Below are 17,287 nucleotides of genomic sequence, written 5' to 3' on the forward strand. Positions count from 1 at the left end.
TATTTCCATGATGTCATTTGCACCAATACAAATTTTAAAAATATAAGCTATTATAACATTTAATTTAATGCATTATAACATTGAACCTAATACAGTACTATAACATTGCAATGATGGTATTGTTATAATGCAAATTAATAGAGATATTACATTTTCCGTGCAAATTTCTTCATGTGAACACATGTAATTAGATTTGTTAGATTTCTCACAAAATTACTTTTAATTTAATAACTACTCCATATGATTTGTAAAAAAATAATCTAAATCAAAAGAGTTGTGTGAAATTTAAAGTGTTTGATATAAGTTTAGGATTGTCAATTGTTCTTGACAATGTTGTTACAAATTCGGAAACTACGACATTATAATATTGAATCGATTACATAAAGAGTAAAGGCCAAAAGTGGTCCTAAACATATGACCATTTTACGATTTTGGTTTTAAACATTACGTTTTAAATTATTGCATCACATACATTTCAACTCGGACCACAATCAGTCCAAAATGGACAGAACCGTTAAATATTAACTGTCAACGGGTATTTACCCGAATTTGACCCAATTAATCATTTTTAATTAATTCAAAAATAATAATTATTATTATAAATAAAAAAAAATTTATACTATAAATAAAATAACTCCAAAAAAATAACATTTTCACACCCAAAATTGAATCTGTTCCCCAAAATTTCCCAATTTCTCTCCCGTCACCCCATTTCTTCCATTTCTCTCCATTGATCCACCTTCTCTTCTTTGTCTTCTTATTTCGTTTCGCGACCTGCCGCCAAGCTCCGCTGTACCATCACCTTCGGTCCTCCTCCTCCCTCTCTTCTGTCTTTGTCATGTCCTTCTCTCGCTCTTTTCTTCTCAATTAGAAGTTCCAAATAGAAACACTGTCTTCTCGGTGCCATCCCCCTCTGCCTCATAATCGATTTCGCGGCACCCTCATTTCTCCTCGGACATGCCGGCTTCCGACTCCCGGTGTTCTGCCGCTACGGCTGCCTCCACCCGCCGCAGTTCCACCTCCTCCTCTCAAAATCGTGGTTGCAGCAACACCGAAAGGCATCACTAATTTTGTCGGAGATGAAATCGATCGGATACACTCCCGATTCCGGCACCTGCAATTACCTATTTCTGACTCTTTCGAAAATCGATCAATTTGGGGAAGCGGTGGAGGTGTTGAAAGGGAGGGTGGGATGTGTCCCCGACTGCGACAGCTACGGGGGATTGATTGCTGAGTTGAGCGAGGCGAGGAAGGTGGACGCCGTGGCGGAGGTGGTGAGGGAGATGATGTAAGGAGGGGGTGAGGCTGAGGGATGAGACGGTGGCGAAGGTGGTGGGGGCGATGAGGGGGAATCGGGAGAGAGGGGGGTTATATATTTTTATTTATAATATAAATTTTTATTGATTTATAATTATTATTATTATTGAATTAATTAAAAATGATTAATTGGGTCAAAATCGGGTAAATACCCGTTGACTGTTAATATTTAACGGTTCCGTCTATTTTGGACTAATTATGGCCCCGAGTTAAAATGTATAGGATGCAATAATTCAAAACGTAATGTTTATGACCAAAATCGTAAAACGGTCATATGTTTAGGACCACTTTTGGTCTTTAGTCTTACATAAATTATAAACATTGAATTTAGCACATTATAACAATAAAATATAGTAAGTATATCACTAAAAGTTTAATTGTGAACTATTTACAACAACTCATGAGTGAAGGATAATAATAATCATGTTAAATTACCTTATAAATTAGAAAATTATAGAACCTTAATTTGTTCATAGATATGCAAAAAAATATTGTTGATTTTTTATCAGTAAATCTTTAAGTATATAACCTATGGACGATGTATTGTATGTTGTTATACAAACGACAAAAGTAGGTATGATTAACATGCCCAAGGTTCCGGAAAATCTCAAACTAGAACCAAACCTTAAGCATATTTTGCGGTTACAGTTTAAAAACCGCCGATTTCAGTTTCGGTTATGAACCGCCGGTTTTCGGCGGTATTTTTATGGTTTCGGTTCGGTTTCACAGTTTACCGGTTGTTTTTCACGGTTCCGGTTTGGAACCGTACAGAACCGGCGGTTCTGGCAAGGTTTTGGTTCCGGAATTTTGGAACTTGAACAAGCCCGCGGTTCCAAAAGTGGCGGTTTCAGTTCCATTTAAATGTCACGGTTCTGATTCAAAACCGTAATCACCGGTTATGATTTCACGGTTAACCGTCCGAACCATAAACTTTGGATATATCTAAAGTGATTTTGAACATTAGTGATGTTTAAAACCAACAATGAGACGCAAATAATACATGTCCTCGGCCACCATTTAAAAACAAACTGTCTATTTTAAATTGCCTTAAATCTTCTTCTTGCCACAGATCCTTACAACAAAAACTCTAAGCGTTCATTAATAAATTATTACTACAAATTTATTTATTCCCTTTGCTCCTGAAGAGTATGCACTAGTTTCTTTTTCGTCCGTCCCCAAAGAGTAAGAACATTTCAATTTTGGAAACTCTCTTCTCTCTAATGAGGCGGGACATATTCTCCACTAATAATACTTAAAAAATTCTCTATCTATCATTCTTACTTTACCAATAATCTATTAAAATCTGTGTTGAACCCAAAGTTTATACTCTTTGAGGGACGGAAAGAGTATTTTATAAGTATAAATTCTACTTAATTCATTACGAATACTCCTATTGTAATGTAAACTTTTCAGTAACTTCTGGTTATACGTTTAAATCTCATCATTAAGGTAATTTTGTATAACTTTGTGTAATAATATGTATGGAAGTCGAAAAACGCTTAGGAGAGAATAGCAATCCAATCTAACAAGTATCATCTAACAAGAATAGAGAATATTTTACCAATTTAATAACTAACACAATAAAACTCAAGTTAAAATTGGGAAATATAGTTGAGAAATAACTATACAAAAAAATTAATGACAGAAGGAAGAAAAATAAGAGTATTCAACATAAAACGAATTCAATTACTAAAGCAAATGAAGTTGTCATATGCTCCCTCGGTCTTAATAAGTATAAAAGGTTTGTTTTTTAGCACGTGATTTTGTGTAATGTTTTATTATTTTGTAAGTTAATAAACTAGAGTTTGTGTAATATTTTATTATTTTGTAAGTTAATAAACTAGAGTAAAGTAAAAGAGAGGAAAAGGTTAGATTATTTATTTTATTTATTTTTATTTTTTTTTATAAAATAATTTAAAAAGAAAAATATTTTATTTGTAATGAGAATGAGATAAAGTGAATACTTAATTTATTCAACTAGCACTCCAGCATTGCATTTTCCCTTAATCATTAGCTTGAAGCTTCGCGACGGTTGATGTGTGCGCTGCAACTAAAAAGAGTTGATATATTCAACCAAACAAAAAGAAAAGAAAAGAAAAGAAAAGAAAAGAAAAGAAAAGAAAAGTAGTACCACATGAATATTTTTCAATATTAATTTCCCGTGATGACCAGTGGCGAAGCCACGTTGGGGCCAGGAGGCCCCTGATCCCCTATCAATTTATCGGTTGTATATATATATTGTATATACAAACACAAATTTGTATGTGGATTAGGTAGCGCAATTGTTTGGAATTCATGCCTCTTGTCCACCAAGTCCGGAATCGATTCCCACTTGCTACGTTTCTCGCCTAGTTTTTTTCTTAAGCAATTTTTTAATTCTATTCATACAACTTATTTTCTTCCTTCTTTTTACTAATGCAACTTTTTTATGCAACTTTTTTATTCTATTCATACGACTTATTTTCCTCATTCTTTTTACTAATGCAACATTTTTATTCTTCCATATGTTTATGCAATATAACGTGTATACTATGTTTCTCTTTGCTTTCTATTCTTTTGAAACATAATTTTTATTTGTTCTCTTTCACATCATTAATTATATTAATTTTATATTTTTATCACTTCGTACTTGTTTTCTTTCATCATTATACTCATAATAAAAATTTTAAAAAAATAATTATTGTATTCTATTTTTTATACTAACTTATATTTTCGTTGATATTTGCTATGATGACATTTAAACATTAAAAATAAACCATTTCCATCCATTATACATATGTAAAAATTGAAAATATCAATTATTTCGAGCTTCCAACGTTACGAACATTGAAAAAATCTTATAACTATTAATAGTAATTTGCCCCCTCATCGTAAAATTTCTGGCTTCGCCAGTGCTGATCGCTGCTGATGATTATCAAAATCAAACCAAAAACATGATAATAAGCAGACATCGATGTGTACTTATCATTAATTGAATTCGATTTAGGACGCGTCACGCATGCCTCATCCAATTTCTTCTTTTTAACTTCTCAACATTATGTGTTATTTCCTTGTCTTATTTTGTTTTGTCCTATGTCGTGATTTCCTCCATATATAACATATTACAAATGTCTTCACCATATCCAACCTTAATCAACTGCTTATCCTTTTCTTAAATTATTTCTTGGTTTATTGATCCAACATAAATTTGTGTCTTTCCAAAAGTATGATATAATTGAATCTTGTTTGAGTTGCAGTTTGAGTTTCGATGATTACTAGAATATTTATGTATTTATCCTTTATGGGGTGTTCGGTTTGCAAGATTGTATATATGATTAAATTTGCAGTGTGTTTGGTTCATGAGATTCAATCCCACAACTCAATCCTAGATGGATAGTTATAAGATAATTAGTCAAAGCTTACCCCCATGACTAAATTAATCTCACAACTCAATCCTAAATTATATCTCGGTATTATTTTATCTTGGAAATCGAACACCACCTATGTATAATTTTCTTCTAGTAGTAGGGTTAAACCTTCCATGTAGACAACGTCACAACAAGCTAACGACGATTATTCGTGAGCATTGCATAGGAAAACTATGTGAGGTAGGGCTGGTTATAATTGGTCAGTTCGGTTATTAATCGAATCGATTTGTTGGTTAATTGATTAAATAACGGCAACAAAATGATAATCGAAATTGATATCGATATCGATTAGCAATCGGTTAACCTTCTAAAGATCGAATAATCGATTATCTCAATCAACTGAACTTCAAAATTTAAACTAATTATTAGTTCTTGTCTTACCCTTTCGAACCTCGCACGGTGGAACAATGGCTCACACTATGATGAATCCGCGAATTTCTGATGTTAGTAAATGCTGGTAGAGAATAAAGACTACGACACAATGAATTTACGTGGTTCGATTTACTGAAGTAAATCTACGTCCACGGGAAGAAGGGAGGGCAAGATTGTATTGCTTGATCTGGGATTACAGCTTACAACACAGACTTGCTATATGATATTTTATCTCTAGAGAGCTTCCCCTGTCTATCAGATCTAAGTTCTATTTATATATTGAACTAAGATCGTGGCTTGCATCACCACCCTAAGTCGTGGATGTCGTGTAGGTCATGGCCTAAGATCGTGGATGTAGCGTAGGTCATGGCCTACGATCGTGGCCTGAGTTGACACCACGTGGTAGTGGGTGTGTTGGAAGTTGTGGAAATCCTGTATGGGTCCACTAACTCCTTGTTCGGTCGAATACTGAGACCGAACTGCTTTGGTTGCCGATCTGAGAGTAGAGCTTGATGCCGACCTGAGAGCAGAGCTTGATTGGTTGGCTTTTACCGAGCTGTAGGCTGAGGCCGAACTCTTTGGTAATGCCGAACTCATACTCTTCCTTGGGCTTTGGGCTGATGGGCCGTCATTGCTGTTGGGCTTGTTTAGTACGCACCCCATCACTACCCCCCCCCGAAGGGCGAAGTGAATCACTTCGGCGAAGTGAGTCACTTCGGCATTCTGGATAAAGGCAAGGGGGAGGCTGATGTCAGGGGACGTGCCTTGCACGTGACTGCATTAAATGCGACAGTAAAATCCGGCCGTTGAATCCTGAAAAGGTGGGATTCGACACAGACGGCGCCAGTGATGAATCCGCGAATTTCTGATGTTAGTAAATGCTGGTAGAGAATAAAGACTACGACACAATGAATTTACGTGGTTCGATTTACTGAAGTAAATCTACGTCCACGGGAAGAAGGGAGGGCAAGATTGTATTGCTTGATCTGGGATTACAGCTTACAACACAGACTTGCTATATGATATTTTATCTCTAGAGAGCTTCCCCTGTCTATCAGATCTAAGTTCTATTTATATATTGAACTAAGATCGTGGCTTGCATCACCACCCTAAGTCGTGGATGTCGTGTAGGTCATGGCCTAAGATCGTGGATGTAGCGTAGGTCATGGCCTACGATCGTGGCCTGAGTTGACACCACGTGGTAGTGGGTGTGTTGGAAGTTGTGGAAATCCTGTATGGGTCCACTAACTCCTTGTTCGGTCGAATACTGAGACCGAACTGCTTTGGTTGCCGATCTGAGAGTAGAGCTTGATGCCGACCTGAGAGCAGAGCTTGATTGGTTGGCTTTTACCGAGCTGTAGGCTGAGGCCGAACTCTTTGGTAATGCCGAACTCATACTCTTCCTTGGGCTTTGGGCTGATGGGCCGTCATTGCTGTTGGGCTTGTTTAGTACGCACCCCATCACTACCCCCCCCCCCGAAGGGCGAAGTGAATCACTTCGGCGAAGTGAGTCACTTCGGCATTCTGGATAAAGGCAAGGGGGAGGCTGATGTCAGGGGACGTGCCTTGCACGTGACTGCATTAAATGCGACAGTAAAATCCGGCCGTTGAATCCTGAAAAGGTGGGATTCGAAACGGTGCGACGATTTTGAAATCTTCGCCGAATCTGATAAATACCTCCTTTCTTCATCATTGAAGCACTTTTGCGACTGCTTCTTCTGCACTCTCTCTTTTTTGCGAAAATTCTCTCTCGGCCTTTGTCGGTAGTCTGGTAAGGCTAATTACCGATAAGGGCGAGCAGGGGGCCGACGTCGTGCTGCCTCTGTACAGCCGAGAGATAGCAGCTCGGCTTCAGAATCTGCCGCTCCTTGAGGATCTCGCTTCATCCTCGGTCCTGCTTTCTGCAGACCGAGTCCGGAGTTGTCGAGCTGATCGGGACGAGAACCTGGAGGCTATCTTTGCCTCCGTGGGACCCGTTTCACCCGCTTCGACTTACAACGGAGAGGGTGAGGCCGAGCCGCTGGAGCAGGAGGCCGAAGTCGAGCGGGCCGGGCATCCGGAGAAGGAAGCCGATCAGGAGGCGGAGGCGAGGCCGGCAGGATGCGAGGCCGAGGCTGAGGTAGCTCAGGAGAAAGAAGCTGAACCAGACCGAGGAGCCGGAGACGAAGCTGGCGGAGTATGATTTCGTCTCCCTTCTCTTAGTCTAGTTTCTTCCTTGTAAAATGGCCTTGAAGCCCTCCTAGTGTAAAAAATTTTCCTTGTGAATGAAAAATTCTCTACACTTGTCTTCGTATAGCTTTTCGTACTCGCCTTTATTCCTGTTGTATTTTACTATCTGCTCGGTACAGCTGCCGAACTAATATAGCTGCTTTGTACTCAAGGAGATGGAGATACTTCACTGGAAACGGCTGTACTCTTCGGCTTTAGACGAAGCTGAGAAAAGAGCTATAGCCGATCAGACGAAGAATGACGAGCTTCTGGCTCGTTTAGTGAAGCTGGAGGCCGATAATAAGGACTTAGAGTCCGATAAGAAGGATCTGGAGGCCGAGCTGAATACGACCATTGCTGAGAGGACTGCGTACGAGGATTACATCCGTGTGCGCGGGGGAGTGACCATATCAGATGTTCAGAGTCGAGTTGACGAACTGTGGGAGGAATATCATGTACTCCGGAGGAACAATGCGCTGGAGAGCTCGGCTTGCCAACAAGTTGTGAAATCATTACGGCGCTGGGCTTCTCGGTACGACATCATTCTTTCCCGGCGTCCCTCAATCGAGAGATTCCTTAGGCATTTCCCGCCAACAGATGCTCGCACTCCAGATCAAGTCTCTGGTTCCCTTGTTCAAAATCCTACTCCAAGTCAACAACGAACTCCGGAACAGCCGGAAACGTCAAGACGAGAACGGGCTCAGGAGCAACCGGAATCGTCAAGACAGGGACGGACTGAAATTCGCCGAGGAGTTGTGACTATGAGCGAGCAAGATCAGCAGATGCTTATTGCAGAGACTCTTCATCGCCGAGGGGTTAGAGCTTCTGGGGCTCGCGGAAGAGGTGTTGGGTCGAGGATAGCATCTCGTCGACCTGCTTATTCTTCATCTGCTCGGAACAACCGAACTCGGCTTCCAGAGGATTTTGCAGATAGGTGGCTTAACTTTAGCAACCGAGGACAGTAGAATAGTCCTTTGTAATGGCGTAATGCCTTCTCGTAGGGGAGCTGAATTGTCTGCCGAACGAGATTTAATAAATGAAATTTTTTCCTTTCGCTTTTATCACTGCTTACTTACAGCTCTGCGAAACAATTTCATCGTGCTCGTCATCGGTCTTATGAAGTGAGCTTCTTTGATCGGACTCGTATTTGGACTTTGAAGTAAGCTTCTTTGACCGGACTCGTCTTTGATCTTATGAAGGAAACTTCTTTGACTGGACTTGGTTTGTGTTCTAATTTGGCGATTTTTGTCGCCGGGATCGAACTTTCCCTTGTCCTAATTCGGCTAGTTTTATCGCGTGGATCGGACTTTCCCAGTTAACCGAAGTGGTCTTATGCAGTAAACCTCTTTGACTAGACATGGTCGTCCTCGGTCTTATGAGGTAAACTTCTTTGACCGAACTTGGTCGTCCTAATTCGGCGAGGTTTATCGCGTGGATCGGACTTTCCCTTATTGCAGTTCGTTTCAGACGAAGTGCTTATTTCTTAAGCCGAATTGTGGTCTTGTATCTTCCTGAGAAGCTTGGACTCACAATCGTTGGCTTATTGCAGTTCGTTTCAGACGAAGTGCTTGTTAAGCTGAATTGTGGTCTTGTATCCTCCTTGGAAGCTTGGACTCACAGTCGTTGGCTTGTTGCAGTTCGTTTCAGACGGACTGCTTGTTAAGCTGAATTGTGGTCTTGTATCCTCCTTAGAAGCTTGGACTCACAATAGTCTTTAATAATCGATCTAAAAAGGGGATCAGTCTTTAAAGAACGATATACCTCAGTAACATTTGTAAGAGACGACACGCACAGAGACAGACAAAACACACAGACAAAACGCACAGAGACAAACAAAGACCAAGCAAACCAAAGAAAGCACATTGACCGAACAGGACTCAAGACTGACTGACCGGACTGTCTCTTACAAATGGAACTTTTTGAGGTTGGAAACGTACCATATTCGGGGTACTTGTGCTCCTGACACGTGAGTCAATTTGTAAGACCCTTTGCCGAGGATTTCTGACACCCGATATGGACCTTCCCATGTGGGTTCGAGTTCGCCCAGCTTTTCTGTTCGGCTTACTTCGTTGTTTCTCAAGACGAGATCTCCCACTTGAAATTGCAGCTTTTTCACCCTTTGGTTATAATACCGGGCTACTTGCTCCTTGTACTTGGCTGCTTTTATGCAGGCCAATTCTCTTCTTTCTTCGGCCAGATCTAGTTCGGCTCTCAGTCCGTCATCATTCATTTCTCAGGAGAAATTTAGAGTTCGGGGACTGGGTACGCCGATCTCAACCGGAATCACGGCTTCAGTGCCGTACACCATCGAGTTCGGCTCCGGTGTGACTTCGGTCATTTCGCCTGCCTCTGACTCCGGCTGCTGTGATAGCTTAATGGTGCCGAGCTGATTGCTCGGCACTTTTAAGCGCAATCTGCAAACTCTTGCTCTTTTTTGATCACCTCGGATGACCGCTATCCCTCCTTTAGTGGGGAAGGTGTTCGGCGAGGATGCCTCTGATCGCTATGACCGGGCTTCTTTTTGTCTTCTCTAGATGAGCTGTCTAAAGACCGTTTTCGACGGTCTGCCTCATCGGCACGAGAAAACTGGTCCGCAATGTCCCACATCTCTTGAGCTGTTTGCGGACTGCATTCCACGAGCTTTCTGTAGAGAGCTCCGGGCAGGATTCCATTTTGGAATGCCGAAATGACAAGTAGATCATTGAGATCATCTACTTGTAGGCATTCCTTGTGGAATCTCGTCATGAAGTCGCTGATCTTTTCGTCGCAACCTTGACGTATAGAAAGCAGCTGAGCCGAAGTGATCCGGGCTTCCGCTTTCTGAAAGAACCTCCTGTGGAAAGCATCCATTAGATCTCGGTAAGATCTAATGCTGCCTTGGGGGAGGCTATCGAACCACCTTCTCGCGTTCCCGATAAGCAGCTCGGGGAACAGCTTGCACATATGGACCTCATTGAGACCCTGGTTCGCCATATTATACTGATAGCGTCCCAGGAAGTCATGAGGATCTACCAACCCGTCATAAGTCATCGACGGAGTTCGGTAGTTCTGTGGAAGGGGAGTTCGGGTGATATCGTCCGAGAACGGAGTCTTCAATGCTCCGTACATGGCGAACCCGACATCTCTTCGGTATGGAGGAGATGGAGATCTCCTGTGATTCCGGTACCGAGGAGGAACAGGAACATGTCGGGGTTGAGGATTCTTCTTCCTGGAAGACACGGCACTACTGCGGTAGTGACTTTCATGTCTGGATGAGGAAGGAGAATCCACCGTTTTCGTCTTTGGCTCTTGGCTTTTTTGCAGGAAGGCTAAGAACTCATCCTGCTTCTCAGCCAAGAACAGCTTGACAGCCTCATTCAAATCAGGCTGCTGGGAAGACTCGGTGTGTGGACCTTTTGAGCGGCTTGTTCCTTCATCGTGAAAACTGGAAGTAGATGTCTCCCGAGGCTGTTTTCCGGACCTGCGGGCTGGACTAGCTTCCTCATGGTTTTCACGAACGGTATTACGGGTAGTGTGTGATCTGGTATGCATTTTTTTGGGGTGGAAAAAGGGTCAAAAATTCGCTTTATCACAAGTTTGGTTCTCTGTTTCCCACAGACGGCGCCAGTGATGAATCCGCGAATTTCTGATGTTAGTAAATGCTGGTAGAGAATAAAGACTACGACACAATGAATTTACGTGGTTCGATTTACTGAAGTAAATCTACGTCCACGGGAAGAAGGGAGGGCAAGATTGTATTGCTTGATCTGGGATTACAGCTTACAACACAGACTTGCTATATGATATTTTATCTCTAGAGAGCTTCCCCTGTCTATCAGATCTAAGTTCTATTTATATATTGAACTAAGATCGTGGCTTGCATCACCACCCTAAGTCGTGGATGTCGTGTAGGTCATGGCCTAAGATCGTGGATGTAGCGTAGGTCATGGCCTACGATCGTGGCCTGAGTTGACACCACGTGGTAGTGGGTGTGTTGGAAGTTGTGGAAATCCTGTATGGGTCCACTAACTCCTTGTTCGGTCGAATACTGAGACCGAACTGCTTTGGTTGCCGATCTGAGAGTAGAGCTTGATGCCGACCTGAGAGCAGAGCTTGATTGGTTGGCTTTTACCGAGCTGTAGGCTGAGGCCGAACTCTTTGGTAATGCCGAACTCATACTCTTCCTTGGGCTTTGGGCTGATGGGCCGTCATTGCTGTTGGGCTTGTTTAGTACGCACCCCATCACACTACTATATACTATAGATATCCCAAGGAACCACCCCTTTCTTTTATAACATTGGAAATTCTTTCCCTTATTCTTTGTCATTGACGTGGTAAATAAGAGAGGCTGAAATTTTCTGAAGAAGTCTATTGTAAAATTCATTTGCTGTTACAGACTCAATTTCCACATCGATGGTGAAAACGACTAGTGTGGGTGGGGTATATAGCTCTCTCTCCTAACAGACTAGTCTTTTGGGATAAGTTCTCCTGTTTGGTTTATATCAATTGGTGATTTCATTAAGAGCCCAAACGACTCGGAGTGGTGGCCGAACAACGAACTCGCCGTGACCAACAAGTACGTTTGGGGCCGACTCGGAGTGATGATCCACGGAGTGGTGGCCGGGCAAAGAATCCGCAGTGACCAACGAGAACTCGGAATGGTGGCCTGGCAAAGAACCAGCCGTGACCAACGTGGTCGTGATCAACAAAGGATATTGGCCCTTAAAGGAGGGTCGAATGTTACGGACTAGTTGTTTCTAACAACCGATGTGGGTATTGAGTCCGTAACACTTGCTCTCCTTCTACAACGAATCATTAAGACATTCACGACATGACTATGAAGACGTACTCAAAAAAAGATATACTAACCCGCATTCAAGTAATATGAAGTCTGGCTCATTAATTTTGAAGGATATATCCAATTTCCAAGCTGTATTGGAGCCGGTTTATAGGCCAGAATTATATAGGGTGCTTGCAGGTGTTGGGCCTGAAAGATAAAATGACGTGACAAGAAAAAAATAGAGATGGACGTAATTATAGGGCAAATATATAGTTGTGAAAATCGCCTAAGCTGAAGTTTATCGATAATTGGAAGTCAATTTATATATTGAACCATGTACTACTTTTTAACAGTTTATCGTAGCACTCGTAACGATTATTTACAATGACATAGCTAATTCTGTTCAAACTTTACTAGTAAAAACAATGTCTAATTAATTGATGAGAATGCATACGTTTTTTTATAACGGAATAAATTAATAAAAATCATACAATCATTTCAAAATTCAAACCATCTGTCACCTATTACGGATTGTAGTAGTGTAATAATTGAATAGTCAGACAATTCCAAAAAAATAATTTGGGAGTTTAGGCATAGATTTTCTCCTGTGCAGTAGATGCCAATGAACGCCATGGCCCATTATCTAAAAAGATGTATGCAGAAAAGGTTCCAATCACTGCAAGAATATGCAGTTTGAATTGCTTGGCCACATTTCAAACTTTATTTCAAAAGCACCTTTCACCTCTCCAGAAAAAAAAAACATTCAATTTTTTTGTAACTACTTGTATTAAACTACAAGTAGCAACTATTTCAAACCAAGCAAGCACAAACACACACTTAAACAGAAATTACAAATATCAGGATCAAGCTCCTATTCTAAGCTAGAAAGCATGGCTGATTTCAGCCCCAAAGAATGGTGTGTCAAGCCTCAAATCACGAACACGAACACAAGCACGAGACGGTTTTCAGCATCAAATTGGAAGAGCTTCAGAGAAGATGAAAGGTCATTAAGAACAGCTACAACAATTTCCAGCACTGTATCATCTCCTGGATATACTGCTACAGGTAAATAAATAAATAAACATTCTCTCTTTCTCTTACAAAATTAATTAATTAAGGTCACAAGTTGTAACATAACTTATATTATTGTGGTTGCAGACAAAATTGATCCTTCAACATATTCATTCACAACAGCCATCAAAGGTAAGTAATGAATAACGAATAATGAATAAAAAGTAATTAGAGTATAATTTGCAACGAAATGAAGGGTTGCAGAGACGAGGAGTGTGGTCGTGTGAATACATAGGCGAGCTGCAGTTAAAATGGAGCGATGCAGAGAGATACATATCGAATCCGGTGTCAGGCCAAGTGCCCGTGGAATGCTTGTCGGCCAAAGCGTTAGGCGTCAGATCCTTCAGCACTCTAACTAGTAACAGAATCACCATTACCGCGCCACTCCATTTCCGGACTTATGACCACCATATCAAAATGCAAGGTTATATTTCAATTCAATTATATTACTCTATGTGTTAATCGCAATCCAATTCTTCCTTTCAAAGACATATACTCATTTCCTCGCAGAGAAGAAGGCCGTCACTAGAGATGTCGGAACACAGAGCGCGGACGTTAGTGTTAGTGCACCAAACACTCCTTCCATCCGAGAAACTTCGCCAAAACACAGCCGAGGAGAATCCGTAGATTCCTCTCTTTCTACTCGCCAGGAGATACCACAACGAGAGGTAGTCTCTCTTTGCATTAGAATCGTGAAATATATAACTAGAAACCGAATCTCAACCATTAGATCAAAAATCAAAGGATGAGATTAAGAATATGTATTAGTTCATGTGAGAAGTATGAACTAAGACGTATTCTTAATCTCATCCTTCGATTTTTGATCTAATGGTTGAGAATGTATGAACTAAGAGGATCTAAAATTATCCACGGTTATGAGCTAAATAGATGTAAAAATGACTTAAGTGATACTCCATCCGTTCTATAGTAATAGAGTCATTTTGCCATTTTGGTATGTTCCATAGTAATAGAGTCATTTTCTTTTTTAGTAAAAGTCAACACATTTCTCCACACCTACTTTACTCTCTCTTATTTTATTCTCTCTTCATCTATCTACCTTTTTCATTTTTTCATTTTATTCTCCCTTTTACTTAACTCACCTAACACAATTTTCTTAATCTCCGTTTATTCGCTCTTCATCTCTCTACCTTTTTCATTTTTCATTTTATTCTCCCTTACTTAACTCACCTAACACAATTTTCTTAATCTCAGTGCCGAAAAGAAACGCCTTAATTACTATAGAACAGATGGAGTAGTTTTTTTTCGCAATCCTATATACATGTAAGTCTCCCTCATATTCAAATTGCAAAGTCTTTTTTGCATATATATTAATATAAAAAAGTAGATCCAAATTAATCTTACTTAATCCTAATACTATAGATTAAAAATTGACAACCATTATATTTAGAGTATGTTTAAAAACTGAAAATATCGACTTCCCTTGGAAATGGGAATAGGAATGACTTAGAAATTTGAATAGGAAGGAGACAGCTTAATTGTTTTATGGTGACTAATAACCATCTAGTGTTTATTTCATTAGTACCAAATATTGTGCGTGCAATTATTATACTAGTATATTATTATTGTGCGCGGAATGAAATGGACAATTGAGAAGTTTTTGTAGTTGTAATGAGAATAAAGTGTGAGATTTACGAGAAAGAATTGATGTATTAAGAGAGCAGACAATTAAGATTTTATGTTAGATAGCCATCAATCGTGATGGGCTGTCCCTCTCGCATGTGACAAGTGCCCAACCCATATGTAAAGTGCTTATGTGGTCACACTTTGCTTCTTTCCTACACATGCATGCATATATGAAGTGAGAGAACATGTTGTCACAATTTTCATCATTTTATCAACTAGTGTATGACCCATTTTTATGTCAACAAGCAGGGGCATATCTACTGGGCAATTGCCCCACCTCACATTTTCATATTAATATATATTATGTATTTTACAATTTATTTTTTTCAATTTCTTCTTAAATACCCCTCCTCAAATTCTTAAAATTCTCTCATACGTAAACTTGCCCCTCTCCCTATAAATTCCTAGCTCCACCCCTGTCAACAAGGTTGAAGTTGAGAACATGTGGTCACAATTTTCGATCATTTTATCAACTAGTGTATGGCCCATTTTTATGTCAACAAGGTTGAAGTTGTACAAGTATTGTGACTATCTCGACTTCTTTATATAAATATGTCATCTTTTTTTCTTTTCTTTTTCGTGGTGGGTGATCTTTTTGTATTGGTTGGTTTTAGTTTTGGATTGCCTTTGGTTAGTTTATTTTTTTCGACGTAATAGGTTCGTAGATGATTGTGTTTGGCCTTTTATGTTTTGCTTGTTTAGAGATCTTTTAATGTTATGTGTCTCTTTATTGCACAACTCACTGTCTTTTGGCTTGAGCATTTCGATTTATCAGAAAAAATATGTCAACATGGTTGAATGGTGTTTTTAGGTGGGGGAGACAGAAAGTAAGGAGAAAGAAATTAGAAATATAGAACAAGGAAGAGAGAGGAAGAAGAAGATGATGTGTAGCCAAGAAGGAAGAGAGAGGAAGAAGAAGATGATGTGTAGCCAAGAAGGGGGACGAAGAAGAAGAGGAGGATGTTTGTCATTTAAGGGTTTGTGGCAAAGAAGAAACAAATGCAATTGCAAACCCAAGAAAAACAACAATACTCATTCTTCCTCGTCACCAACCTTTCTATATCATATTAATGCTTGTTACGATGTTTAATTTTTTTCTTTTCAATCACATACATTTTTAGACACTCTGATCTTATATTTTCAGTTATATAATCAACTTGTTTGTTGGTGTAATTGGAATATATGCCACAATTTAAAATCATACAGTATATATATACTGCGGGATCCTCTATTAGAATACACGTACATTTTGATTGTCAAGTATGACTGAGTGCCAAAATTAAAACTGATGTCCCATTTAAATATTTGTAATAAAAGTTATGCTGCAAAACAAAAATAATAGTATATTAGTACTTGATAGTATTAGTGATTTAGTAATTACTATCTCAAGGGAAAAAAAACCAGTTTTATCATTTCGAATTGTCCGTTAAAATTAGATCAATTTCTATATATGAAATTTTTTAAATAATTAAATATACTAAAAATGTGGAGTCCACAATCCACTAATACTAGTTCTCTCTTATATATTAAAACTCATGTCATAAACAACTAAATCTATTTTTGGTGGAGGAAGATAATATAAATTTTTTATGCCACTAAAATACCTTTTATTATTCTTTTGAGCTAATAATATAAGTGAGAAAAAATTCCCTACTCTAGGAATATCAAGGTGGCAATCCTATTTGGTATGTCAAACCAATAAAATTTTGACATATGAAAATATATATTGCTCCAATTCCAACTAGATAAATAAATTATGGAAACACTCTAAATATTACCTCACACTATTTATTATAGGAAAAGTTTTTGCATATTCCATATATAAACACCACATATATACACATAATATAAGTATTCCATTAACGGTTCAATACATGCAATGATAAAATTGATTCATATAATACAATTAATGTGCAATAATAAAATAAATCAAGATAATATTATGAATATTTTCTTTAGTTAATTTAATTTATAGGATTCATATAGTTCCTGATTTTTTTTATTGTTAAACTGACACATTAATTATATGAATATTATATACTATTGTATTAAATTATAGAAATAGCTAATAATAATAATAATAATAATATGATAATCTAAAAACACTATTAGTATTTTGTTACATTAATCCTATTTTCTTGGTAAAATGTATCGTGTAAAAACTTTATAAACAAAATACGACAATAATTTTGTATGAAATAGCGATTAAACTTGAAATTATAAAAATATAAAAATAAATTACTACTCCTATAATATAAGTGATCGTGATCCCCAATATAAGTAATAATTCCAATTAAAAGGTATAAAAAACTCTCTTCCACACAATAATAAAATATATATTATGTGTACAAACTGTCTTCAAAACGATAATAAAATATATTTTTTTGTTTATAAAGTTACGTACGTAATAGTTCTAATTAGTTCTAATAGTATTATTTGCACATTGAAAAATTAGTAAAATTTCTAGTAAAATAAAATAAAACTAGTAGCAGTAGACATTATTTTAAAT

At 38.7% G+C, this 17,287-nt stretch overlaps 1 protein-coding gene across 5 annotated transcripts; it reads left to right on the top strand.

Annotated features, from left to right (window-relative positions):
* The first annotated feature begins 12,720 nt into the window (after nucleotides 1-12,720).
* LOC121772672 lies at nucleotides 12,721-15,951 on the top strand. Of its 5 annotated transcripts, none has more exons than XR_006044384.1 (6): nucleotides 12,725-13,128; nucleotides 13,222-13,266; nucleotides 13,331-13,558; nucleotides 13,645-13,802; nucleotides 14,347-15,297; nucleotides 15,590-15,951. XR_006044384.1 is itself a non-coding variant. In XM_042169863.1 (6 exons), exons 1-5 carry the CDS (start codon nucleotides 12,954-12,956, stop codon nucleotides 14,365-14,367), a joined length of 627 nt encoding a protein of 208 aa, XP_042025797.1. In that variant the 5' UTR covers nucleotides 12,725-12,953; the 3' UTR covers nucleotides 14,368-14,415; nucleotides 15,590-15,951. The 5 variants fall into 5 exon arrangements, 3 of the variants coding, with proteins under 3 accessions (XP_042025795.1, XP_042025797.1, XP_042025796.1); XR_006044385.1 differs by having other exon boundaries at nucleotides 14,347-15,282; XM_042169863.1 differs by having other exon boundaries at nucleotides 14,347-14,415.
* The last annotated feature ends 1,336 nt before the right edge of the window (nucleotides 15,952-17,287 follow it).

This window comes from Salvia splendens, chromosome 16 (assembly GCF_004379255.2).
Source record: "Salvia splendens isolate huo1 chromosome 16, SspV2, whole genome shotgun sequence".
NCBI lineage: Eukaryota > Viridiplantae > Streptophyta > Magnoliopsida > Lamiales > Lamiaceae > Salvia > Salvia splendens.